General features: G+C 39.8%; 1 protein-coding gene across 1 annotated transcript; it reads left to right on the top strand.

Annotated features, from left to right (window-relative positions):
• The first annotated feature begins 10450 nt into the window (after positions 1-10450).
• phr6-4 ((6-4)-photolyase) lies at positions 10451-24470 on the top strand. Its single transcript, XM_080270068.1, has 12 exons — positions 10451-10525; positions 12553-12655; positions 13228-13361; positions 16519-16713; positions 18567-18742; positions 19781-19875; positions 20489-20617; positions 21143-21322; positions 22062-22202; positions 22482-22633; positions 22957-23138; positions 24352-24470. The coding sequence occupies exons 2-12, from the start codon at positions 12581-12583 to the stop codon at positions 24408-24410; spliced, it is 1518 nt and encodes a 505-aa protein (XP_080126194.1). The 5' UTR covers positions 10451-10525; positions 12553-12580; the 3' UTR covers positions 24411-24470.
• The last annotated feature ends 3412 nt before the right edge of the window (positions 24471-27882 follow it).

Genomic DNA, 27882 nt, shown 5'->3' with positions numbered 1-27882 from the left:
ACTCATATGATTGTGAAGTGTCTGGTAGGTGTGTGAGGGAAGACGGACTTAAATTCAAACAGTCTTACACACAATTTGAGTTAAAGGAAGTTGTAAATCGTTGACACATGATGCAAACATTATTCTTTAGAAGATGTAGGTTCTTCCGAATTACGTATATCTGTGGATGGGATCTTAAGTAGAAAAAAAAAATATATAGAGGTAGCATTTCTAACCGTCATTATTATTATTATTATTATTATTATTGTCATTATTATTATTATTATTATTATTATTATTATTATCATTATTAACCCCTTCAATCCAGCGACGTCTTGTTATCTCCAGACGATTTTCTTATCTTTAGGAGTGATTTTTTGAATTGGAGGGGTTAGGTAAAGCCTTCATTAACTCATTCTCTTCAACACCTCCCGCCTAAGTTGATGAAAACCGCGTATATTGGTAGCATAATAATAATAATGATAATAATAATAATAATAATAATAATAATAATAATAATAATAATAATAATAATAATAATAATAATAAAAATAATAATAATACGTCCTCGGGGTGAAAGCGTCAGTAGAAAGTTTTTTACCTTTCAAAGTTTTTATTTATATTTTCATGGATTAATTTTATTGTATTAATTTTATTTATTTATTTATTTATTTATTTATTTATTGATGTTATTCCAGGGGGTTTGTTCATATATTCACGGGAGCCGAAGTTGTGTGTGTGTGTTTTTTTTTTTTCTTATACAACTGCCACAAACTTTACCACTAAATTTGAGTGAATAATAACATGAATGAAGAAAAAATATTACTCATGAGATTTCATAACTACAAGTATGTCTATCTGTTTATCTATCTGTCTATCTGTCTCTGTATATTAGCTGTCTGTATCTATCCATATATGTCTATCTCTATATCCATCCATCTATCTATCTATCTGTCTATCTATATATCCATCCATCTGTCTATCTATCTGTCTATCTATCTACCTGTCTATAGCCAGATTCCATAATCCCGTAAGGGGTGACCACAAATAAATCGCCTCTATGTCGTCCTGTCCCCTGTCATTTCGATGCCCTCCCCCCAACTCACACCCCCCTCTCTCATATACCTCTCTAGCTGCAAGTGATGTGGAGGCTTCAGTGTTAGAGAAATTACACCTGTCTCACTTTAACTTGACCTAAAATTGCCATCTCTCCATCTTGAATGCTGAGTTTTAGCAAGAGATTAACTGTGGGATACGATGCTAGTCACGAAGAAGTGCTGTGGAAAGGATGGTGAGCCGTAGTTCTGCCTTCTGCCACTGAGTTACGTGAAATAAACTGCAAGAGAACGAAAATCTGGGCCAAGTTAGAGTGAAAGTAGTATAGATATTTTATGACTACTATGCTAGGGGTGGGATTTTGAAGTATATATATATGATTGATTCTCTGTCTTAAGTTAGATTTCTTTTTGCAGGAAGAAGTAAAAGAGGCAGTAAAATGCTGTACTCTGCTTCCCTTCTTCCTGCAGAGAAAAGTTACAACCTACCATCCATTTCCTCTCGTAACGTAAGATTTTCTATTTGTAGGAGGAACGGGAGACCTGGAAGTACTCTACACTCTTCTTCCCTTGCTCTTCCTGCAAAAACAAATCACAGTTGACATGGGAGTAATCTACTGTATACTCTCCATTTCCTTCCCGTGTTCTTCCTGCAAAAACAAATCACAGTTGACATGGGTATACTTTCCATTTCCTTCCCTTGTTCTTCCTGCAAAAACAAATCACAGTTACGAGGGAGAATGGATCGTAAGTGCGTTCGTGAATACCATCTTACGCAATGTGGGAAAACTTACGCAATCTGGGGAAGTCTTGGGAAGGGTCAGTCTGGGAGGAGGAATGTAAGGGAGGGATTGTGTGTGGTTCTCTCTCTCTCTCTCTCTCTCTCTCTCTGCTGTCGGCATAATCAGTGTTAATCTATTGTAGCGACTTAGTTCAAGATGGAGATGGCAGTTTTTAGGCCAAGTTATTGTAAAAGGGATGCTCCGTCTTTACATTCTTCCCCTAGCATTTCTTCGTGACTAGCATCATGTTCTTGTATTAATCTGCTGTTACAACTTAGAATTCAGATGGAGAAATGACATTAACTGATGATAATAATAATAATAATAATAATAAATAATAATAATAATAATAATAAGGATAATAATAATGAAGGGTTGAAGTAGAGAGATACATGAGAGAGGGGGTGTAAGTTGGGGAGAGGGTAGGGAATGGCAGGGGACAGGGCGACATGGAGGCAATTTGTTTGTGGCCACCATTATGGGATTAAGGCGTCTGGCTATACTGTAGATGATGATGATAATAATAATAATAATAATAATAATAATAATAATAAGGGGTGATGGGGTGCAGGGGTGGACCCATCATTAATAATAATAATAATAATAATAATAATAATAATAACAACAACAATAGGTGATGAGGGATGGAGGGGGTGGACGCATCCTCAGTACCGTTAGTACCACTGAATCACAGGGCAGGCCGTACCGTACTTCCCCACAAAAATCACCTCGTGGACTTTCCTTTACGTCACAACCAGGAAGGAACCGGCCTTAACAGCTGCCAAACGTATGATTAGCAGTGATTTATTAGTACAGTGATTTTTGTGCTTAGCAACATCTTTGAATGCCAGTTTATTGAGGGTTGGTTGGAAAAAAAAGATCATATTATAGGACCTCTAAGCACCTCCTCCTTAGCGATTATATTGCACTGCATATATACAGGACTATTATATATATATATATATATATATATATATATATATATATATATATATATATATATATATATATATATATATATATATATATAATGTAATATTTGGGTGGGTTTTTATCACAGTGACGTCACGGCCAGGCTCAGGTTTCAATTACGAGGACGGAAAGGCCCGGGACTAAGCTGTCAAGTGATGTGCAATGTTGTATTTGCACCCGCGCTCACGACGCGACAGCTGATGATGTGTATTGGTCGATGTGTGTGTGTGTGTGTGTGTGTGTGTGTGTGTGTGTGTGTGTGTGTGTCGTATTCTAAGTGAGTGAAGATTCCTTAACACCTCTTCCGTAGCGATTTATTCTGGACCTAACACCTCACTCTCTTGTATGTCGCTGATGCAGACAAGTCGATAGATATTTAACCAGGATAAATAGCCGGCAAGAAAATATTAAGATGCAGCCTGTAAATTATTAACCTGTAAATGTAACCTGTAAATTATTAACCTGTAAATTATTAACCTGTAAAATGTAACCTGTAAATTATTAACCTGGAAATTAATAACCTGTAAATTATTAACCTGTAAATTATTGACCTGTAAATTATTAACCTGTAAAATGTAACATGCAGAATATTTACCTGTAAAATATTAAGATGTAAACTGTGAAATAAATCGCTAAGGAAGAGCTGCTACGGAACCTACGCTGTGACCTGGAATAATGCCCCCTGTTGTAAGCAGCCATACTACCCCTTCACCCTGATGACGTACTTTATATTCTACTTAATACAGCCACAAAATTGTCACTCTGGTTTTGGGTCACTTTTCAAAAATTTTCAGTGGATCAGTTTTTTTTTTTTTTTCGCCCCCCCTTAGCCTTGGTTCACATATTCCCCCCCCCCCCTCTCTTCCTGGCATTATCTGACATCAAAAATTAGCCTTTCTCACTCTGTCTGTTTTTCTTACTGCCTATGATCTCCAGTCTTTCAAACGCAGTGTGCCCAGGCATCTCGAATGAAACGGATCTTGAATTTGGCTCTCTGTTATTTATTTTTTTTTTTTTTCTTGGAGGGAGCGATTTTTGCGGACTCCTGGCCTTGGGTTCCTTCTTTCTTGCATAAAAAAAAAAAATCACTGTCCTCCCTTTCGTTTCGAGGGGTTAGGGGGAAGTTATGAGACGTGTAAATTTAACTGGGATCTGGTCTGTCTTGCAATATAAGGCTTTTTTATCTTTAACATTCTCTCGGAACGACCGGATGAGAGAGAGAGAGAGAGAGAGAGAAGGTGACAGGCATTAAGGAAAGAAACCAACATCAAAGAAAACTGTGCTTTGAAGGCTGAAACAGACAGATTATGATTACTGAACACACACACACACACACACACACACACACACACACACACACACACACACACACACACACACACATAAAAAGAGAAATGAGGACAGTACTAAGAGGAAACTACTCATCATGGAAAGAAGTGACTAGTGGAGTATCACAGGGTTCGGTGCTGGCACCAATCATGTTTTTAGTGTATATAAATGATATAAACAGTAACACTGGAAATGAGAGCTATCTGAATATGTTTGCAGATGATGCAAATACAAAGGAGAATTACTAACACAGACTCTTGTAAAGAGCTACAAGAAGAATTAAATAAATTTCATGAATGGAGTAGTACATGGCAAATGGAATTCAATGTGGACAAGTGTCATGTAATCAAGTTTGGTAAAAGTGGAAAAAGACCTGATTGGGATTATAAGTTAGGAAATAAAACCCTATACACATCAGAAAGAGAGAAAGACCTAGGTGTGATTATCAATAACAGACTATCTCCGGCTGATCACATCAGCGAGAAGGTACGGAACATGTATACACTGCTTGCAAATATGAGAATAGCATTCACATACATAAATGAAGACATGCTAAGAAGGATAATAACATCATTCATTAGACCAACCCTGGAATATGCATCAGTAGTCTGGAGTCCTCATCTCAAAAAGCATATAGACAAGATTGAAAAAGTTCAAAGGGCCGCTACAAGATGGATACCAAGCTTAAGGGACCTACGCTACAAAGAAAGACTAAATAAACTGAATCTACCAACACTACAGGAGAGAAGGAAAAGAGGTGACATGATAATGCTATATAAGTGCATATCAGGAAAGGAGAAAATAGACATAAATGATTACTTAACATATGGAGAAGCATCAGCAAGAGGACACTGCAAAAAACTGCATAAGAAGAGAGGTGATAAAGACGTAAGGAAATTCAGTTTCCCAAACAGAGCAATTGATCAATGGAATGCACTACCGAATGAAACAGTGTGTGCCAAAACAATTCACAAATTTAAGGATATGTACGATAAATATGGTTTAAGACACGGGACAGTACGAGCTTGACTCATTCCTGTAAAGATACAATTAGGTAAGAACAATTAGGTAAGAACACACGTTCAAACCACTCCCTTGGAAATTGGTCACGCCCCCCTAGGTTTAGAGCCACTGGGATACAGCCTTCATTAACCCATTCATTAGCACACATCTCGACAGAATTAAAGTCGTCTGTGGTAGCATACAAAAAATAATTTTAGCACATCGGACTGAAAAGGTTAAAACTGTCCTATTGTGTGTGCGTGTGTGGGGTGGGTGGTGAACGTGACGGAAATCCCATGTAGACTAACACTCGTAATTTTTTTAGAGTGTTTCTCATCAGTTGTCGCTATTTTACTCATTAACATCTATAAAATAACCTGTATTTAATATTAGCATTTGGTATGATTCATTTAGCAGCGTCAGTAAAATGTAAGCTTTAGTTTTCGTTCCTGGAAGCTGATGTGTTCAATTTAAACGACTGATTTTGACCCGGCACTGTACATAGCAGTCAGAACAGAGGGGTATATAAGGCGGGGAAATTGCGGATCCTGCCTAGGGTCTTTAGATTAGTTTGTCTTTATATTATAAGGTATAAAAAATATAAAACCAAGAAAAAATTAAAAAAATAAAAACAAAAAAATAAATAAATAAGATTAAAATTATTATATATATATGTACGTTTGCATGAAAATGTGTCTGTATGTATGCATGGAGGTGTGTGTGTGTGTGTGTGTGTGTGTGTATTTATATGTTTGTATTATTATGTATATATATTTAAATGTATATACATATATATATATATATATATATCCATGGCCTTAATAACCAGGGGCTTCGGCCCCGATGGTTGATAGGCCGGAAAAAAAAAAAAAAAAAAAAAAAAAGGATCCTGCCAGTCGTGAGCAGAAAAGAAGAAGCGAAGGAAGCATGATGAAGCTGATAGTCCTTCTGGTGTGAGTACAAGCATGAGTTTTAGACGAATGCGGTCACTGTTCATCATACGGTATGCTGTCCTTTTTGGTGTGAATAGGCGTGGGTGTATGTGTTTTGTATCGTGGGTGTATTTTTCGTATGTGGGTGTATTTTTTGTATGTGGGTGTATTTTTTTGTATGTGGGTGTATTTTTTGTATCGTGGGTGTATGTTTTATGTATCCTGAGGTCTACTGTATGATACGTGCCAGTCTCGCGAAATTCTGAGTTGTGGTATATAAGGTTGGGGGCTGAAAAACACTGTAAAACTGCTGTATTCTTTGGCTGGTGTGAGTAGAGATGTGAGTGTTTTCATATTTTGAGTATTCTCCAGTGGGGCCAGGAGAGCTCAGTGGCAGCGCTCGCACTTCACGACCATAGAGTTGGCAGTTCGAGCCCGCACCAGGGTAGCGTATTTCTGGTGAGAGATGTAGCGGTCTCTCCATGGATTATATCTTGCCCTGTAGAGCTATATGGTCCATTGGTGCTAGTTTAGGGGATTCAACCCTTTGCCTGTCAGTTACACTATACGATATTTTAAGAGTAGAGGCTGAGAAACAACGATGATGATGATAATGATGGTATTTTCCTTGGCACAGGGCACTGATGGTGGTGGCGGCGGCGGTGGGGGTGGCTGATGCATCTCCCTACCCACATCCAGGTACGTTCAAAATATCATTGTTCTAAGCCATATAACAGCCTATCCCCGAGCCCCTACGCCAGACGATTTTATTAAGCTTAAAGTGGGTCATAGGAGCATGTATCTTATCGTGCATTCGTTATAACCTGGCCCAGAATTTTCGTCCTTTTGCACCTTATTTCACGTAGATCAGTGACAGACGAATCCATACAGCTCTACATCCATTCCATAGCACTTCTTCGTGACCAGTATCATGTATTGTTCATCTACTGTCACAGCTCAGAGTTCAAGATGGCTGGATGGCAGTTTGAGGTCAAGGTAAAATGAAAACCGTGTAGTACTGTCACAGTTGACCCTCATGATCGGAACAACTCTCTTTACCGCTGATGATCCGTTGTGACAAGTGGCGAGGTTGTGGCCACCCCTTACAGGAAGTTGTCTGGCAACAGATAGGTAGGTAGATGGATAGATAGATAGATAGATAGATAAATAGAGAGATAGATAGATGGAAGAGCAGTAGACAGACAGATTGGCAACCGGGCACTAACCACAGCCAAGAACTAACCCCCAATATTACTTTCCTAGGTCCACTCAGTCCCTGCCTCACGGTCCCCTGCACCTATCCACCCTGCCCCTGCATACCCTAGTGATGAGGAACATGGACACACCTTAGCCCTGAAGATGAAGGGAAAAGACACACGACAGCCCCGTACAGTGAAAATAACAACCCTGCACAGTGAAAATGACCCACGACACGTCAGCCCTGCACAGTGAAAATGACCCACGACAGCCCTGCACAGTGAAAATGACCCACGACACGACAGCCCTGCACAGTGAAAATGACCCACGACAGCCCTGCACAGTGAAAATGACCCACGACAGCCCTGGACAGTGAAAATGACACACGACAGCCCTGCACAGTGAAAATGACACACGACAGCCCTGCACAGTGAAAATGACACACGACAGCACTGGACAGTGAAAATGACACACGACAGCCCTGGACAGTGAAAATGACACGACAGCCCTGCACAGTGAAAATGACACACGACAGCCCTGCACAGTGAAAATGACACACGACAGACAGCCCTGCACAGTAAAAATGACACACGACAGCCCTGCACAGTGAAATGACACACGACAGACAGCGCTGCACAGTGAAAATGACACACGACAGCCCTGCACAGTGAAAATGACACACGACAGCCCTGCACAATGAAAATGACACACGACACCCCTGGACAGTGAAAATGACACGACAGCCCTGCACAGTGAAGTTGACATATTGCATCGCTCAAGATCAAACGCCTTGGCAGTCGCAATTTGGTGTCTGATTTTTTTCTTTTTATGCGTTTTTCATGTTCATTAAATTCTCTTCGTGTTGACTTTTTTCGATGCATTATTTTTTTTTACCTGACTTTCTGGTTTAATCTCTTCGTATTGCCCTTCACTTTAGTTGCGATATTTTCTTTATTTTCGTATAATAAAATCCTGACAAGCTTATCCCATTCTGTTTTACTGCATGTTCCCTTCATGCAGTGGCGTGGCTTCGGGTTGGGGGCTAGGGGAGGGGCCGGCCGCTTCCCCCATTCAGACATTTGGCCCCTCCACCAGGACCTTCCCCCCACTTGAAAATGTGGGCTATTTAATGCGTGGACATTTGTAGAACTGTTCCTCTCCTCTCCCCCCGAATAAGCTTGCTCCTCCTCGGTCATCGACATTTGTAGAGACCCATCTATATATAGCCAGGCGCCTCAATCCCTTAAGGGTTGGCCACAAACTAATCGCCTCCATGTTGCCCTGTCTCCTGCCATTTCGCTGCCTTCCCCCCAGCTTACCCTCTCTCTCATATACCTCCCTATTCCGTCCCTCCATCTCATCCTAGCCCCCCCCTCCCCACCCCACTCACCTACACTACATTATTTCATTAGTCTGTCTTGAAGCTTAAGTTCTGGTGTTCCTTTGTTGCATGTGATTCAACTTACGTGTAACTGCCTTGAAACTGGGGGAAGGGGTGAATGAGAGGGTATGGAGTTCGATGGGTGTTGTTGGGAGGGTGGGCGTCAGTGGGATGGGTATGTTAATGAGTGGGTGTTGTGTGTGGAAAGGTGTGTGTGTGTGTGTGTGTGTGTGTGTGTGTGTGTGTGTGTGTGTGTGTGTGTGTGTGTGTGTGTGTGTGCAGGCTGGAGTTGCCCGTCTTGCAGCACTTCACATTCTCCTTTCGGGGGACGGAAGGAGCTGATATCGGTGCCACCACGTGAAGGCGTCCATCTCCAGCACTCTGCAGGTTGATGTTCCAGCCCAGAGCCCCACGCTTTCCAGGGGCACCTGGCTGACTCAGTGATTAGAATGAATTATGCTGCTTACCTCCCTTGCCCTGGCATAGCTGAATTTCAGAGTGTGCAGGTATTCAGTCAAGTTTGTGTTTATTTTCTCTGTCATTAATTTATCACATGGTAGTGTAATATACTAATATTCATCAATGGAATGTTTACAGAAATGAACGTTTTGTCACGCGTAAACCTTTATTTTGCATTTGCCAAGCCTAGTTAGCTGCATTTGTATATGGATTATTGTATTAGTATATAATTGACTTTAAAAATAGCCCAATGTGCTGCGGCCCTCCCAGGGCACTGAGTACTTCAAGGGTCCGGGGCTAGGCTAGGGTCGTCCAGTATACTTAAGGGAAGATGACCACGCAGCCTACTCTTAATGGCATTATGGTCGAAAATCCTCTAGACACCTCTTAGAGATCGAACTTATGGATGGTCGTCACTCTAACTGATAGCTATTAACAGCACGAAGGTCTTTTAAGGCAAACAATAAATTTTTGCTGAGTCTGAATCCTCAGAATACGGCACGCAACAGTGAGGAAGGAAGGACAGAGTGAGAAGGGAGGGGGTAGAGTAGAGAGGTAATGAAAAAACAATAAAGCAGACAATACTAAAGCTAGGAAGGATAAGGAGTAGTGAGGAGAGAATTTAGTTATTTTTGCACCAAAACCTATATATTACAGCAGAGTCACTCGTAATATGTTTGAGTCCCTCCGCCTGTTAGTTGATAAGGTGGTAGCTTATTTCGCACGGGGTTCTTGAGTTTACTAATTAGACTATAGTAACGGAGAATGAACCGGGAGACTTCACTTGATGGAAATGTTACGTCACACTAAACGATGACTCTCCTCACCATAAATTAAAATATAAAGAAAAGTATAGAAAATACATCTGTATACTGCAGAAATATTGCATCAAAACCTGTTATCAATATCTGTCCATGTGGGAGACGTTTTCACCCAATAAATTAATATTGTTTACTTTGCAACACTGGCATTAAAGTCAGGTTACGTAAAAATAGTATCCGGGATGTCGCACCTCACCTCCATTCTGTCATCATTTTGACAAATCATAACTAACCGCATGGGAATTCCGGACTCTCATTGGTTAGAGGAGGCGGAGAGGAAGGTTCCCAGGTGAGAGGCATGCAGGGTTGCAAAGTTAGTCTTGTTTGTGCTAGATTTAGATAATGATTTAGTGATTCTTTTATGCATAACGGCAAGGCTTTAAATAGATTTTTAAAGCTTAGCGACCTTTTAGGGATTTACGTACAGCTCTAATGATATTCTGGTTATTATCTTGGTTTTTATTTTGCGTTATTCTAGCTGTTTTTGAGAGCACGTTTAGCAATAATGATGATGGCAACCCAATGTCAACAACATTGCCAGTGCAACCTCCCCGCCACCTTCAATAAATGGTGTAGCTTTACTTCGGAACTTCATTGACAGTATAAAGGTGACAGGGTGAGTCTTCATTTAAAACATTAATGAAAGTCGTGATGAACTTCAATGCAAAAGAAGAACTGACACTAGAATCGAGCAGAGAGCCCATAGTAGTATGGGAAGTGCGCTGTACTAATGTGACCTACTGAGGTGTGTGGCTTGCGTAATTGTTTTAGTATTTTCAGACAGATAGTGCTGAGTCTGTTATTAACCTCACTGTATGCTATCTTGGCTTCAGCCTCCACCAAAATTTGGGAGGGCTGTGATCAAGATTAATGTGCTTAGTAGTTGCATAATAGGCCTAACATACATTAGGCCTATTAGCATGATGTGATTATTGGTGGGTGTTGGAGATCTCCAGTGCATATTATTTATTTCTCAATAGATCATAATATAATTATTATAGGGATGCGGTAGGTTTCAAAGTTGAAGAAGTGCTTACCTTTGAGGGTAATTGTACAGTCTCATCAGTTTTTACATGCAGTCTTTGGCAAGTAACAGCCTGTCTTGAATAACCAGAACGACCTGTGGATGAATAGGTTGCTAGTCCAGACTGACCTCTTGTTGCCTGTAGATTGGTACTGCCCATGTCAACAAACTTAACTTTTGTGCTTTTAGTATTGTATTCACTGTACCGTGTTATTTTTCCAAAATTAAAGTGTCTTAAATGAATTATGAAACTTAATTCCTGCCATAAAGTTATCATTAATTTTATTAATGGGGGATTTTGTACAGTATGTCCTGATAATTCACAAAACTCTTTAGAGATGTGGTTGTTTTTTTTTATGATAATATGGTGTTGTTGAAAGTGCTGATGAGTACTGTAATAGCTGCCTATGTAACCCCTTAGATTAAAGTTCTTCAATGTGATGACAAGTGTTTAGTTTATTCTTGATTTTTTTCAAGCAGTTATCATTCAGCTTATTGGAGACATCCGGTAATGAAAGGCTTAATGAAGGCCATATATAACACCTCCCATTCAGAAAGTTTATTACAAGCTGAATCAAGTCATGTAGGGACAGAAAGAATGAAAGAGAAAATACATCCTGAGACTGAGGGAATAGAGTCCCTAAAAAAGAAACCTTACACTGGTTGAAGGTCATGGGAAATTGTGGTAAAAGCACACCAAATGGTAACATCTTACTAGAAGCCAGTGAAAGTCAAAGAAAATGCAAAAGACTAAAAGTGGCATCCTAACATACCGAACCTGAGACCTTTGCCTACCATAATGTGCCTTTATTTAATCAAGGACCCAGCCTGGAACAACTCAACATCTTAGAGGAGACCTTTTTTTTTCCTCCCCCCCCCCACCTGAGGATGGGATGATGTGTGGTCCATAAAGCAAAGAAAGAAAATGTAAGAAAAAAAACAAATGACAGTTATCATTTGCATGCCTAGTGAAATGGGCAAAGGATTCCTTCACTCACCATTGAAGCCTTAGGAATCCCAGCTCCACCTGTCAGGCCTGAGCATCTGCACTTGTTTATGTGGTATTTTTTTCAGGGGTACCATGTATGTAATACTGAATATAAGCCCTTGGTACTCCTTTTCAGTACCATAACTTTTGTAATTATATGCTTAGTACTGTACGGTAGGCCATTTTTAAATTTTTTATTGGAGGATTTTTATTTTTTTAATTCATACTGTCTCCAAGTGATATTACTCAGTTTAAGAAGATCTGTATTACAGTATCGGGTAATGCATGAGCATATTAAGGCTATACTGTAGTCCTGAGTTGAGTGTGGTGTAATTGCCCGGAGATGGAGATAGCAAGAATATTCTGTTTTAGGTTCTCCTTACGTGTCAACAACTGGGTTGGTGGAGGGTTAGTGCCCCTCCCCGTAAAACAAATAACTCAAAAGTCAAATGGCCACCCCTTGCGGGATTATGGCGTCTGGCAATAGATAGATAGATAGATAGATTCAAAGGTTAAACTTTTTTCTTTACCAGTTTTCCTTTTGTTGTTGTGTACAGAACTTTTATCTTTTGTCATTGTGTACAGAACTAAGCTGTGTCAATATGTTTAATTCTGTCACTTTAAATTCCAGATTTCATCAGATACTTAAAGGAACCAGAATGACCACCATCCACTGGTTCCGTAAGGGTCTGCGTCTGCATGACAATCCAGCACTGCAGGCTGCAGTAGTGGAAGTAAGTATGATAATAAATGATAATTTGTTTACATTGTCACTCATGGCAGTCTTCTGTAGATTCATAGTAACAGAGTTTTCTTTATCATATGGTATCATATGGTGGTGGTTGCTGTTGGTTCATTTGCCAGCCCCCCCCCCAAAGAATTTAATTGCAGGAAGTTATTGTATACTGTAATGTTATCCTTAGTGGTAAAATTGCCTTGTAGCTAGCAGTGCAGCCCTTCTTTTTATGTACATTGTAACAAAATTCCAGGTAATACCATATTCTGGAATTTATTGTTGGTGTATTTATTCATAATACTTGGTGTAGCTATGTATTGTATTTAGCAAGAAACATTCCATTAAATTTTTGAATCCCATGACATATTTATAGTTTTTTATTTATTCTGATAGTTTTATTTACGTTTGTAGAAACTTTTTGAACAGGGGAGGTTAGAGATAGCCTTCATTAAGCCTTTTGCTACCATGGGGCTCCCATAAATTGAATATAATTGTCAGGTAGCAGTAAAAATTAACTAAAAATGCTGTCACCTGGATTCAGGGTTTAACACCATGTTTATATGTGAACAGAATTATGAGCTGCGGCCTGTGTTTGTGCTGGATCCCTGGTTTGTGGCCAATTCCAGAGTGGGAATAAATAGATGGCGCTTTCTGGCCCAGACACTCACCGACCTGAACACCAGACTGCAGGCTGTGGGAACCAGGTCAGTTTGCATGTTTGTATAAGAATTCTAGTTATAATAACCCCCTTCTCCCCTCCCCCCCCCTTTTTTTTTTTTTTTTTTTATAACATAATTTCATGTGTAAGTTGCCTGAAATTACAGGAAAATTGCTCATTAATCTCAGTAAAATGGTGATTCATCAGTTTCTCAATTTAAAAGGGGGGGGGGGAGGATTGTGATAGTTTGAAGCATATCCCTGACTTAACTGCACCAAGCCAAGCTTGTGGCTGTCACCCTTCCTGGTTTCAGTACCAACTCAAAAAATAACTCACAAGCAGTCCACTATTCTCTCATTGTAACATAGTCCCACACACCACAACACACTTACTTACCTTATGCACCTTACTTTCACAACACAGACAGTCCTTCAGCATAACCTCAGTTTAAGATCTCTGGAAGTGTCTGCCTGAAGTGGCGGGTTTTGTGCAGTCCACAGGGTTCATGTCCAGATGAGCCTGGGGCCACAACAGCAAAAGTGACAGTGATGATTTTCTCTCTCCCTCCTCTGGTAAGCAACACTCAGCAGAAGAATTATTTCAAGACTAGTGTACTGTGTTGTGATCAGTGCTGTCATTTTTTCATGATGCCTTAAATCGTTTTCGTTTTCGTTTTTAAAGGCTCCAATATGCTTGCATGTGTCGGCCTTGGTCACCTAATGGCGGCTCTCCATGCTGCACGATCCATTGCAGCCTCCCTGTTCAGTCCCTTAACCCTAAGGTCACACTTAATGACCTCGTCCCATGTCTTTCTCGGTCTACCCCTCATAACCCCACCCCCAATATTAACACTTCTCACCTTCCTCACCCAACTATCATCCCCCATCCTCTCCACATGTCCAAACCACCTCAATCTACCTCTCCTCATCACAACTCCAATACACTTCAGTCCCATCCTACCTCTCAACTCTTCCATTGTAAACCCAGCCCCTCCAGGCCTTGGACGCAGGGACGCACTGCACATCCACCTAATCATTGTCATTTCTGTACGTCTGAGCCGGCGAATGTCTTCCTCCTTCACTGCCCAGGTCTCACTGCCATATAGCATTACACTCCTAACACACGCTGCATACAAAGACCCCTTAGCACGTAGGGAGAGCCCCCTCAATATCAGGAGAGGCAAGAGCTCCCTGAACTTCTTCCAACCACTTCTCACCCTAGCCACAGAGCTAGCTCCAGCCCCACCTCCAGCACACAACATGTCTCCTAAATAACAAAACTCTTCCACACACTCAAGAGATTCACCAGCAAGTTCAATTCTTTCACGTCTGACGATCTCCACCTGCTCACCCCGGCACGCCGTACACATAAAATCAGCATTATCTCGCAGTCTACCTCTGATACCACTACATCTCTTATGCACCCATTTATCACACACACCGCACAAGATGGAATTACTTCCCACGCCCTTGTGGCAAACTGCACATGGCCACTCTCCCTTGTCTTTGACAGTACCGCCACCAACCCTAGATATCATCATTTTTGTTTTATCTGCATTTACCCTTAAACCCTTTTGCCCCATACCATCTCTCCACTTCCTAAACCTTTCCTCCGCCTCCCTTTCATTCTCTGCAATCAACACCAAATCATCAGCATACAACAACTCCCACGGGAGTCCGTTTCTAAAGTCACGTGAAAGGGCTTCAAGTACCATGATAAACAACATGGGACTCAAGACTGACCCCTGATGCACACCAACATTCACGGAAAACTCATCACTCAAATCTCCATTCACTCTCACCTGGGTGTGAGCACCCACATACATGGCCATAACCACCCTAACCAGCCACTCCTCCAAGCCAAGCTTTCTCATTGCCCACTTCACCACCTCTCTAGGGACTGTGTCAAAGGCCTTTTCCAAATCAACAAAAACAAAATAAAGATCCCTTCTCCTACCAATATATTTTTCCTGAAGCTGTCGAACAATGAATATGGCATCAGTGGTCCCCCTACCTGGCATAAACCCAAACTGCATCTCATCAATATTCACTCTTTCTCTAATCATACCTTCTAAAACTCTCTCCATTACCTTCATTATCTGATCTAAAAGCTTTATACCTCTATAATTCCCTCTTTCCAGGGCATCACCCTTCCCTTTATACACATTTACAATTACACTCTTCAGCCAATCATCTGGGACAACACACTCATAAATAATCCTATTTATCAGGTCAGTGACTAAACTCACCCCTATATCGCCTGAGGCCTTCAACATTTCGGCAGTCAACCCAGACACACCTGCTGCCTTCCCCACCCTCATCCTGCCTATTGCCTCACTCACAGTAGCAGTATCAATCAAAGGCCAAGGGCCAGACACTGGATCTGCTGGCTCCAAACCTTCCCTGTCCCAGTCAAACTCCTCATTCAACAACCGGTTATAATGCTCTCTCCATGCATCTTTAATATCCTCACTGTTCACCACTACCCTTCCTTCATCATTCTTCACACACTGCTCACCTATGACATCCTGATTATCCCTCTTCACCTGACCTGCCACCCTAAATATATTTTTCCTTTCCCCATGATTTAGGTTATGGCTGGACGTTCCTGTTGGGACATTAATTAATTGAATGATAGACAGATAGGTAGATGCAGTACTCATGATGTTGATGATGTTTAGACTAAGCCAGCCCAATGCAGTTCAGAGTACAAACAGAACAACTAAAGGAGTGTTTGGGAAATTTCTCAGTTGAAGAAATGTGTTTGTCATTACATGGTAGCTTGAAAGAAATGCAGTTGTGTCCATATCAGCAAAGGGATTGACCCTTGCAATACAATGATGTATTTTTAGATTTTATTCTTGCTTCCGCCAGTCAGTTTTACTTACCTCATGAGGTATCTCTTGTAGTGAAGGGGTTAATGAAGTCTGTATCTAACCCCTCCAGTTCTAAGTCTATCCAAAGCTAAATAGAATCATCTGGAAGCAGCAAGAATAAACCTGTAAAATAAATCATCGGACTGAAGCGATTAAAGAGGTATACTGTATACCTTGAGTGTAATGCCTATTTTATCAGACATACCATTGATAATTTTCTCTCTTTCCTTGCTTTCTGGATCTCACCATCCCTGATCCTTAGGTGGGAAAAACAAGTGGTGATAAAGATATGATGATACAGTATGTTTTTTTTTTGTTTTTTTTTCAGGCTATATGTTATTCGAGGAAAACCTGAGGATGTTTTTGCACGACTCTTTAAGGAATGGGATGTTCATAAGGTTACATGGGAAGTGGACACAGAGCCTTATGCCCGCAGTCGAGATGAGGCGATAGAAAAGTTGGCAAAGGAACATGGAGTGAAAGTTTGCTGCAAAGTTGGACACACACTTTATAACACTGAGAAGTAAGAGCTCATTCTTCATTATAAATCATTAATCTATTGAGTCTAGCCTAATTTGTAGGATGGAGAATGTATGCACTTGCTTTTTCATGTATGTAGTTTTAGCATGAGCTTTCAATACCTTAGCAGAACTAGATGTAGCCCATAGCTATCAGAGTTTAAATGTGAGGAGTGTAGTGATTTATTGCTCACACATCAGTAATGCTTCTCAGGGGTGAGTAGCTGGTCACTCACTTTAAAAGTTTGGACTGAGTAGCCCAGCTCTGAGCCCTTAAGTTGTTGATGGAACAATAAAGAACTGGAAGATGAATGATTTGATTGGTATTACAGCATTTTCATGATGAGTAATTGAGTATTTTTATTAATGCCAGACTGCCAGTACACTGTTTTAACTGTATCATTCTGAAGTTGTATTATTAATTTTGTTAGGCTACCACTATATGTTTTTATCAAAGTTAACCCCCACTGGGCCAATTCATTGTAAGGTAGTTTACCTGCCCTGAGATACTGTGTAACAGCCAATGTAAATTGTACCTCATGTGGGTTGCAGCTTGGCCTGTGCAGACCTTCATTGTGCCTGTGCCTCATATGAGGTCTGCAGCTTGGCCTGTGCAGACCTTCATTGTGCCTGTGCCTCATATGAGGTCTGCAGCTTGGCCTGTGCAGACCTGCATTGTGCCTGTGCCTCATATGAAGTCTGCAGCTTGGCCTGTGCAGACCTTCATTATGCCTGTGCCTCATATGAGGTCTGCAGCATGGCCTGTGCAAACCTTCATTGTGCCTGTGCCTCATATGAGGCCTGTAACTTAGCAGAGGATAAGGGCATTTAATAGGCCATTGAAGTGATAAGTGAAGGCATAACTAACTTCTCCAGTTTAAGCAATCTTCCTCAGTCTGAATAAAATACATCTGGAAACAGCAAAGAGAAAATAGTAATATGCATCATTGGAGTCATAGGTTAACTTCTCTCATAAGCTGACTGAAATTATTTGATGTTAGTGAGAATGAAGTTAAAGACTTCGTATTGTTTATTAACCCTGGTCTGGCTGGCTGAGCAAACCATCAACCACAGGTAAGCAACTGCTTCTGTTTGGCCATCCTACAGGTACAGTACGTTATATATACTGTGTAGGGATCCAGTGTCCCCTTGTGGTATGCATTGCATCACCAGGGTGTGGCCAGGATCCTTCCCATGACAAATTGTAGGGAAATATGATGAGGTTTGGCTCTTGGATGGATGCTGCAGCTGCTTCATCCAGGGTGCACTGTGCCACCATGTGTAGGTTCCTTCTCAATGCCACATTGTATTGTTGAAAGGGCTAATGGTGATTGTTTTTAGCATCTTTGTTGTTACCTAATGAATTATTTATATTCTGTTCTTGTTACCTTCAGATGATTTATTTAACTTGTTCATATGGAAGGGGTAATCAGGGGGATATCTAACTAACCCTTTCAGTTTGAAGTCCCTCCTCAGTTGAATACAGTCATCTAGAGATAAAAAGAATCAAATAAAAGGGCATCCTCAGCTTGAAGAGATTAAGCTGAATAGAACTGTATGGTAGAAACAAGAGTATAATACAACAGACAGAACAGGTATCATCACACTGATGGGACTAATGCCAGATATTAGATCTATTTTTTCTTATTATACTATTTTTGCTGGTGATAGTTCTCCCAATTTCATACTTTTTCCTTCCCTGCCTTTCATTCTTTTTTCTTGTCTCTGGATCCTAACCTACCCCATTTTCAGGTGCGAGGAGTTTAAAGTGATGATGATGATGATGATACTGATGTTGGTACTGTTGTTACATAGATGGCAGCCCTTGAAAAAATACAATAATTATGGTCATTTCCAGAATAATTGAAGCCAACTTAGGCAAAACTCCACTGACATACCAGGGACTTCAAGGTATTGTTGAGAGGTTAGGTCCACCTCCAAAGCCACTCCTGGCCCTCACCTCTCTCCCACCTTCCTGTACCTCTCAGTCAAACTCACCATCGGGACCTGCATATGATCCTCCAACCCTTGCAGGTAAAGAGATGTTCACAATTTTATATACATCATCATTATCATTATCGGTATTCCCATTGTCATCATCAACATCATCCATCATCATGACCTTTTTTTCCCACCTAATGATGGGCTGAGGTAGAATCCAGAACCATGGAATAAGGAAGTAGAAAAGGGGGAGAGCCTTCAACAAAATACCCAGTGAAATGGACCACAAGTTGAAGTCACTGAAGCATCACTCAGACTCCTGGAATCTTAGCTTCACCTCATGGGCTTTACCTTTTGTACATTCATATTATTTATTTATGTATTTTTTATGAGTACACATTTATCTCAGCGAATGCCTGCAGGTCCAGTGGCTCACGGTGTTCCAATCTGTCTGTATTTTCTACTGCCTATGATCTCCAGTCTTTTAAATGCAGTGTGTCCAAGATCTCAGAGTGAATGAACAGATCTTGAATTTGGCTTTTTTTTTTTTTTTTTTTAAAGGAAGAAACAGTCTTTTTGGTTTCTGACTTTTGATTCCTTCCTTGTATTAAAAAAAAAAAAGGTTCAAATCCAAGGAATGGTTGTTTTATTGATCACATAGTACCGTATACGCTCGGGTGAGTGACTGACACTCTTGCTTCAGCTACTTCAGTCTGGTGGTGAATATTTGTATTTTATTTTAGATCCCTTCTGTGATGATATTAAGTTAAGCAGAGATTACTTGAACTGGAGGAGTTAGGTATGGCCCATGTATATATCCTTTTACTATTAACAGACCTATCCAAAGCGAAATAAAATTGTATAGTACAGAAAGTATGAATAATTATACAGCAATAATAATAATGATATAATAATAATAATAATAATACAATAATAATTATCCATCTGTCATCCAATCCTGTGTTGCCCCCTGAGGGGCATAGGAGCCCGAGGCTTGGCAAGTTGGCCCTGACATTTATGATGAGAGTGATATGATGATGATGATGGTACTGTATAATAATGCTAATAACAATAGCTATAATAATAATAATAATAATAATGGTAAATAATGATGCATGTTACCATTTGTAGAGCTTGGTGTGAAGGAAAGCGACCTTGAGCCATGCCTGTACCCTGGAGGGGAGACTGAGGCCCTGGCCAGACTCGACAAGTACATGGAGCGCAAGGTGGCTCTGAGTACTGTTGTTATTTTTATACTCATATAGATTATAGTTTGACATGGTATGGTATATTTATGTATAAATGTATGTAGTGTACTGGGGCATATCCCCCCTATAAATCCATGCCTGTTGTACAATACCAGTGTAAGTAATATTGAACCATTGATGTTCTGTTTACCAGCATAAGATTCTGTGATCACATCATGAGTCATTAACCACTTCAGTGTTAGAATGTCTATTATATTTAATTTTAAACAATAACTTTCTCCAGATGAGTCCATTTAACTATGTACAGTATAGGTGTTTCAAATTGGAGAGATTAGGTAAAACTTTCATTAATCTGTACAGTATTAGGAAGCTTTCCCATGTTAAATAAAACTGCATGGAAATAGCTAAGATAACTAATAAATACAGTGTCTCACGAATTCAGGGGGTCAGATACCAGTCAGTTAAAAACTTACCCTTGCTATTTACTGTTTGTTCTGCCATGGATGTTTAAGTTTGATAAGCCCTAAATGTCTCTCAGAGCCATGGTACCAGCACCACCATCCTCAACCCATACCTAATCTGACCTAAATATGACTAAACATAACCTAATCTTTCGTCTTCCTCTGGTCAGTCATGGGTGTGCAAGTTTGAAAAGCCCAAGACGTCCCCTAATTCCCTGGTACCCAGCACCACCGTCCTCAGTCCGTACCTCAAGTTTGGCTGCCTCTCACCACGCACCATGTACCACCGCTTAGCTGAGGTAAAGTAGGGAGGTACTGTAAGGCCTGTATTCATGAAATATAAAAGAAAAGATGTAATCATATGGACTATATTCTGGGTCACATAGTAGGCTTTGTAGTGCCTCATCCTTATGTATGTTTTTGCATATTCTGTCTATCTGTCCATCTATAGCCAGTTGCCATAATCTTGTAAGGGGTAGCCATTTGACCTTGAGTTAGTTGTTTTATGGGGAGGGGCACTAACTCCACCAACTCACATGTAGACACCTAGGAAACACATATGGGTTGGTTGTATGGTTACCACCTGGTGTTGTAAATGGTTTCCTGGCTTACAGGAAATCATTAGGTTTGTCACTCAATGTAAAGCAACATGAAAAGGAATGAAGAGTAATGAAAAGTGACAGGAAAGATGGGAGATATAAGAGGAGAGGAGGGCAGACACAGAAAAAATTGATAAAGGTGAAGGAAGAAATAGGCAGTCGTACTTCAAGTGAGTGGATGATGGTCACGTGATAATAAAATATAATGTTTTTATCTACCACCAGGTGTACCGAGGCAGCAACCACACAAAGCCGCCTGTATCACTAATGGGTCAGCTGCTGTGGCGGGAGTTCTTCTACACTGTGGGCTCAGTGACTCCTAATTTTGACCGCATGGAGGGCAACCCAGTGTGTCGGCAGATTCCATGGGTCAGAGATGAGAAGCTGATGAAGGCTTGGGAGTTTGTAAGTTTGTGAATCTCTTTTGAGTAAGTCCTCATTAATATTAATATAGTGTATGTTTGTGAGTATCTGCTGAGTAAGTTCTTGTTAATATATTGTAAGTTTGTGAGTGTCTGTGGTGTTAGTCTTCATAAGTACGGTATATTGTAACTTTGTGGATATCCGTACAATAACTCTTTATTAATGTAGGGAGTTGCTTTGTTATTAAGTTGCTTATGAATTTGCACTATTTCTTCACTTAAAGTTACTTATAATTTATCATCAGTTTGTTTTGAAGTCAGAAAAATGCATCATAAAATGAAGACTTTCTGTTACACTTACCACTTATAATACGGTACTTTATAGATTAATAAAATCTTGTCATGGTCAGTAGTAAAATTCTAGTTAATTTATGTTCAGATGTGTTTTATTTTGTTATTGTAATTTAACTACAGTCACACCTCTCTTAAAGTCTGGGACATGTGCAGACAGAATGCTTCTAAAAGTTAAACAGCTTTAGAGATAAAAAATGTGTCATCATATTCAAGGAGCAAAGTTGGATAATGTACACTTGGTGATGTTGCATTTGTCTGGGCAGAACCAAGTTCCCTTTAATTGATGCCCGTTGATGTGTTATAAATAGAATGTTGAGCCTTAGTATTGTCTTATTCTGCTACTGAGTGATAGGAAATAGGCTGTAAAAGAAAAAAAATTGGTCAAGTCAAGGTGGATGAACTCCGTTGTGTGCTGTTGTGTTCATCAGGGCAAGACTGGGTACCCTTTCATTGATGCGTTGATGACCCAGCTGCGGAAGGAAGGCTGGATCCACCACCTGGGCCGTCATGCTGTGGCCTGCTTCCTCACACGTGGTGACCTCTGGCAACCCTGGGAGGATGGCATGAAGGTATACACACATGTTGACCCTTATTACAAGGCTCTCTAGCTACTCATTAATACTCTACCTTGTATTGTTGATATATATTATGATGATTATTTAATTTTCGAAAGACCTCTCACTAGGGAGGGGTTGAGTCTGTTAATCCCTCCAGTAGAAAAGTCTCCCCTAAACTAAAGAAAAGTATCTGAAAGTAGCAGGAAGAAAATGGGAAAAAACATCCCTTGTCTAAGTAGGTTAATAAAACATCTGAAAATGAGGACTTACGGTATTGATTTTGTCTTACAGGTGTTTGAGGAGCTGCTGCTGGATGCTGACTGGTCCCTTAATGCAGGTAACTGGATGTGGTTGTCGGCCTCAGCTTTCTTCCACCAGTACTTCAGAGTCTACAGCCCCATCTCCTTTGGGAAGCAGACTGACAAACATGGAGACTATATTAGGTATTGGGCAGGCCTTGTTGAACTCCTTAAGCCCACTGATCTAATCTTTATTTTGTTTCTGCCATTTCTGACCAATTTTATTCAAATTTGGGTAGATCAGGTACATTCAGTCCTTTTTTAACCCCTGCAGTCTGATGATATATTCTTTATTTTGCTCTTGCTATGCAACTTATGAAGCTGATCCACCAATTTCTTCCAGAATACATAACCAGTTGTATAGAAAAAGTAATATGCAGGTATATCTGAACAAATCCCTGATTTGAAATGATGACTGCTTGTACTCGTATGTAGTATATTGAACGGCTTTTTTTTCTTTTTCTTAGGAAATATCTACCCCAGCTAAAGAAGTACCCTGACAACTACATCTATGAGCCGTGGAAGGCACCGCTGTCCGTGCAGAAGGCCGCTGGGTGCATCATTGGGCAGGACTATCCACGGCCCATTGTTGACCATGACATTGCCAGGAAGACAAACCTTGACCGTATGAGTAAAGCTTATGCTGCAGGTGAGTGGGTCTTGTAGTAGTAGCAGTAGTAACAGTATTAGTAATAGTAGTACTGTAATATAGGAGTAGAAGTTGTATTTGTTGTCAGTGTTGTTGTTGTTTTAGTTGTGATGTTGTAGTTGTTATATTGTTGTTACTGTGACCCCAGGCTCATCTGACCATGAACCAAGTGAGCCACAGGTTGTTGTCCTTCTCTTGTAGTTAACCATTGTCCTTTGGGGGGGATAGGGTGGTAGATGAGGGGATAATTGTATAACCAGGCAGGAGTTGCTTGGCTAGATTTGCTCCATCACATTAAGGCTTCCCTCTCAAACATCAAGTAACCTAGAATAAAACAAAAAATTGGTATTGAGTAGAACTCATAGTGCAGTATCTCACGGTCCTTTGCCATGTGTTTTCGAATGTGAAGCACCACAGGAGTTTTGCCACAGGCTTATTAAGTCATTAAAAAAAAAAAAAAAAGTGCTGAACATTAGGCATGTGAGATGGAGCCAGGATTCCAGAGGCTTGAATGGTGTGTGAACGATTGTGTTGCCTGTTTCATGGGGTATGCTTTTGATAATTCTTCCACTTTCATACATTAACTTTCTTACGTTCTGGATCCTACCTCATCTCATCGTTAGGTGAGAGAAAGTCAGGTTAATGATTATGATGATATTTATTGGTGGTAGATTAGGGCACGCACCATCCACTCACTTGATGTAGTGCTGCTCTCGGGTGACTGCCCTTTCCTCTCTTCCTTCCACTTCTGTCTTTCTTTCCTTCATTCCTTCCTCTTCCTTCTACCTATGGGTGACTCTACACTGAGTGACAAGCAAAATGATTTCCTGTACACTTGGAAACCATTTACTGTGCTGGGTGGTAACCATATAATCAGATCATGGCGCCTGGTGGTTTAGTGGATGATTAAGGTTCTCCAATTGGATTGAGCTTGTGCAGGCTTATATACAGGGGGTGGTTGGGGTTTATTGCTCACATAATGCCACTCAGGGATGAATGAGGCAGGTCACTCTCATCTTAAATGTCAGGACCAACTTACCTAGCCCTGGGCTCCTACACTCCTCATGGGGCAACACAGGATTAGATTATGATGATGATGAAGATGATGATAGTATTATGAGTTGGGGAGGGTCAAGTGCAAACAAATGTTGAAATAAAAACTTGAACAAAAGTCACTGGAACTAAAGTAACCAGTGTTTTGTCTTCATTACAGAGAAGAATAAAAATCCTCCCACAAGTAATGGTTCACCTGCAAAGAAGAAAAAGAAATAGCTATAAGTGCAGCACTGTGTTTAGAATATGGTATATCAGGCTATTTCTACTTGGTTTTATTTACCTTATGTGAGCAATTTAGTAGTGAAGCAATCTATGTGTATGTCTGACCCTTCCATTTTCCAAAGACTCTTGTAAGCTTAATAAAATCATCAAGTAATAGGAAGAACAAAACAGAGAATGTAGGAGCAAAGACTCTTGTAAGCTTAATTAAATCATCAAGTAGTAGGAAGAATAAAATAGAGAATGTTAATCAAACTGAAGGGGTTAGTTTTATGGAATACAGCACTTACCCGGTATTTTTTATTTTATTTATTTTTTAATGTTCTTAGCATGATAAATTTCTGATACAGCAGAAATAGAATGCAGTAAAAATTAAATATAGTGATGTGTATGAAGTAAGTATAAATAAAACAGCAAATACAAAACAGCTGACTCACAGACAGGTTCATTTTCCATAGATTGATAACACTAAGACACTATAGCTAGATTAATCTCATCTCACAGATAACTGCTCTTTCTCCCTATTGAATTCTGAACTCTCATAGGACATAAGGAGTATAATATTTTGCTATCTCTGAAAAAAATGGTAAGGAAAGGATGTAGAGATGTTACATTATCTTATAGAGCCATTAAATAACGAGGAATACGCTTAAAAGGACAGCAAAAATCTGTCAGGTGTGATCAGACTGACTTTAGCAATAGTTTTACCCCTGCATCATGATGACATATTTTTCAGTTTACCTAGCCTGCATTCATAGGCTCTTATTTAAGTTAGAAAAGAACTTATAATAACGAATGGGATAATGGAGGCTATATTTAACCCCTCGAAGTGCAAATGTCTCCCCTTACCTGAATAAAAACGTCTGGAGATACTGTAGCAAGAAAAGCAAAATGATGTCATTGTAATGAAGAGGTTAATCACTGTACACACTAATGAGTAGCATGAGTGCGGTATTGAAGATACATTTATTGATGCTTCTGTTAACCCTTAGATACCAGTTATATCTGTTTTGGCTTAGGCTTGCTCATACTGTACTTGGCTTCAAGGAGCCATTTCAAGCAGGAGGGGATAGATGTAGCCTTAATTAAAACCTTCACAACTGGAGATCAGTTATGACATAGAATAAAATCACTGGGAAGTTTGTATAGTATCGCATCATTTATAAAGCAAGAATTGATCATCAGAGCTGGGTTATATCCTTAGTTACCACTTTAACATCATTGCCTAAAGAGATTGTTGCCTGAATGGGTAGAGTAACTGACAGCGCTTTAAGTTGTGTGTATCTCGTTCTTGGAATCTCAGTCTCACACACTTTTCGTCACACTCATCAAACCTCACCGGCTTATACCCACTGTGTTAGTCATCTCACACCCACAATATCTCCAGTCACTTCATCTCACGCCCACAATATCTCCAATCACTTCATCTCACACCCACATCTCCACTTACTGTACTTCATTTCACACTCACAATATCTCCAGTCACTTCATCTCATACCCACAATATCTCAAGTCACTTCATTTCTCATCCACATCTCCAGTCACCTCATCTCACATCCACAACTTCAGTCACTTTACTTCATCTCACCCACAACATCTCCAGTTACTTCATCACATCCACAACATCTCCAGTCACTTCATCTCTTTTCCACAACATCTCCAGTCACTTCATTTCGCACATACCCCTTCATTACAAAATGCCTTCGTGGAGCTGAATTGTATGGAGTAACTCATTAAAACACAGCATTGAATGAGGTTAAATGCCATATACTTTTTTTTTTTTTTTTTTTGGTACTCGTGTGTACAGTATTGTAGTGGTTGTCAGATTTTTATATGTATTTTTGGAGTGTATATTTGTAAGAGGTTCTATCTCCTCTATAATTTAAATATGATTTATTTAGTATTAAAGAAGCAAAGACACCAAGGTTAAGTTTTGAGAAACCAGGATCTAAAGTGCCTCAATTACTTTGGTTAAATTTTAATAGCTAATAGCTTATTTACAACACATGAGGTATGAAAATATTTTTCTGGAAGTTCTCCATCACTAAGTGAAGAAAATGAATGATTTTGGAAAAATTTTGCTGAGTCATCCTATTTTTTTAACCGGGTAATTTCACATAAATAGTGACACATATATATTTAATTTTCCACCCCTTACGTAAGGACTAAATATGTAAGGAAAAATAAAACATTTGCAGATGGCATCTTTGCCCTTTCAATTCTACATGCGTCATACATGGGGAGGTGTTAGTACTTTTTTCACTCTAAAATGACCTAGAAGTAGAGCAGAGTTGTACCAAGAGATTAACATGAAAACATAGCACTAGTCAATAGTCATGAAGAAGTGCTATGGAAAGGATGTAGAGCCATAATATTGTTGTGTTCTGGCATTTTGTGAAGGGAAATAAGTTGCAAATGGACAGAAATCTTGGCCAAGTTAAGGTGAATGAACTGTAGTTGAATAATTGCAGTTGTGAGTTGGTAATATTAAGACTGGGTTCAGTCTTGGGTATAATGAGGAGTACTCTTAATGGCTTGAATTTCTGTAACCCCCTTGATCAAATGATGTACAGTACTTTCTATGTTGTCTTTACTTCCAGGTAATATTATTTATCTTGGGAAACTTTATGAACTGGAAAATGTAGAGTGGCCTTCATTAACCACTTTACTACAAGATATCTCCCCTAAACTGAACAAAATAGCTTTGTAATGGCAAGAATTAAATAGAGAATACAGGATTGGATTGAAGGGGTTAATACAGTCTTCACTGCATATGATTCACTAACATGTCACATGAACACCCTTGCAAATACCATCCCATCGCATTAGTTCTGAATGAGATATGTTGGTACTCACTGTTCAGTAATTGTACCTGAGTGATGATGTGAGGGTGTGTAGCATTGTCTGTTGGCACCTTGGAGGACTGCTGGTTCTCAGGGAATTGACTACTTAGAGCAGTGGTTCCCAAACCCATGGTTGTGACCCAAATGAGTGTCGCAGGATGGTTTGGAAAAAAAAAGAGGTAATACTGTACTGTAATTAAAAAAAAAAAAAAATATGTTAAAAGTATAAACATCACAGTTTTGGAATATAAAGTGTCATTGAGACTCAGGAACAGGAAAAAGTTGAGTAATAAAGGATCGATAAATGTATGAAAACTCCTGATGCACTTGAGTCTTTTCATGTCCAATATTGGATGAAACTAAATGAGGAAACACTGAAATTATGTTTCCGCCCTGAGGGTCGCCAGGCCAAAATACTTCTGTGTTCAGGGTTGCAGCCATAAAAAGTTTGGGAAACACTGACTTTGAGTATGTCTAGGATTAGATGTAAAACAACGTATACTGTACTTTATTTAAGTAATTCTTTTTCAGGCTGATATGTATTTGTTTGTTTTTAACAGGAATTACTCTTAAGTTAGTTATTCACCCTCAGCAAATTAAGTTCATGAAATAATAAAAAAGTACAC

The sequence above is a fragment of the Coenobita brevimanus genome, chromosome 39, assembly GCF_032717465.1.
Source record: "Coenobita brevimanus isolate Jiangsu-jjx chromosome 39, ASM3271746v2, whole genome shotgun sequence".
Taxonomy (NCBI): domain Eukaryota; kingdom Metazoa; phylum Arthropoda; class Malacostraca; order Decapoda; family Coenobitidae; genus Coenobita; species Coenobita brevimanus.
This window is presented reverse-complemented; position numbering and strand designations above follow the sequence as displayed.

Excerpts from the sequence above, each read along its gene's own strand:
- phr6-4 (XM_080270068.1), top strand. The coding sequence starts at position 12,581 with ATGACCACCATCCACTGGTTCCGTAAGGGTCTGCGTCTGCATGACAAT. Across the intron at positions 12,656-13,227 it reads TGCAGGCTGCAGTAGTGGAA|AATTATGAGCTGCGGCCTGT; the intron begins GTAAGTATGATA and ends ATATGTGAACAG. Across the intron at positions 19,876-20,488 it reads ACAAGTACATGGAGCGCAAG|TCATGGGTGTGCAAGTTTGA; the intron begins GTGGCTCTGAGT and ends TCCTCTGGTCAG.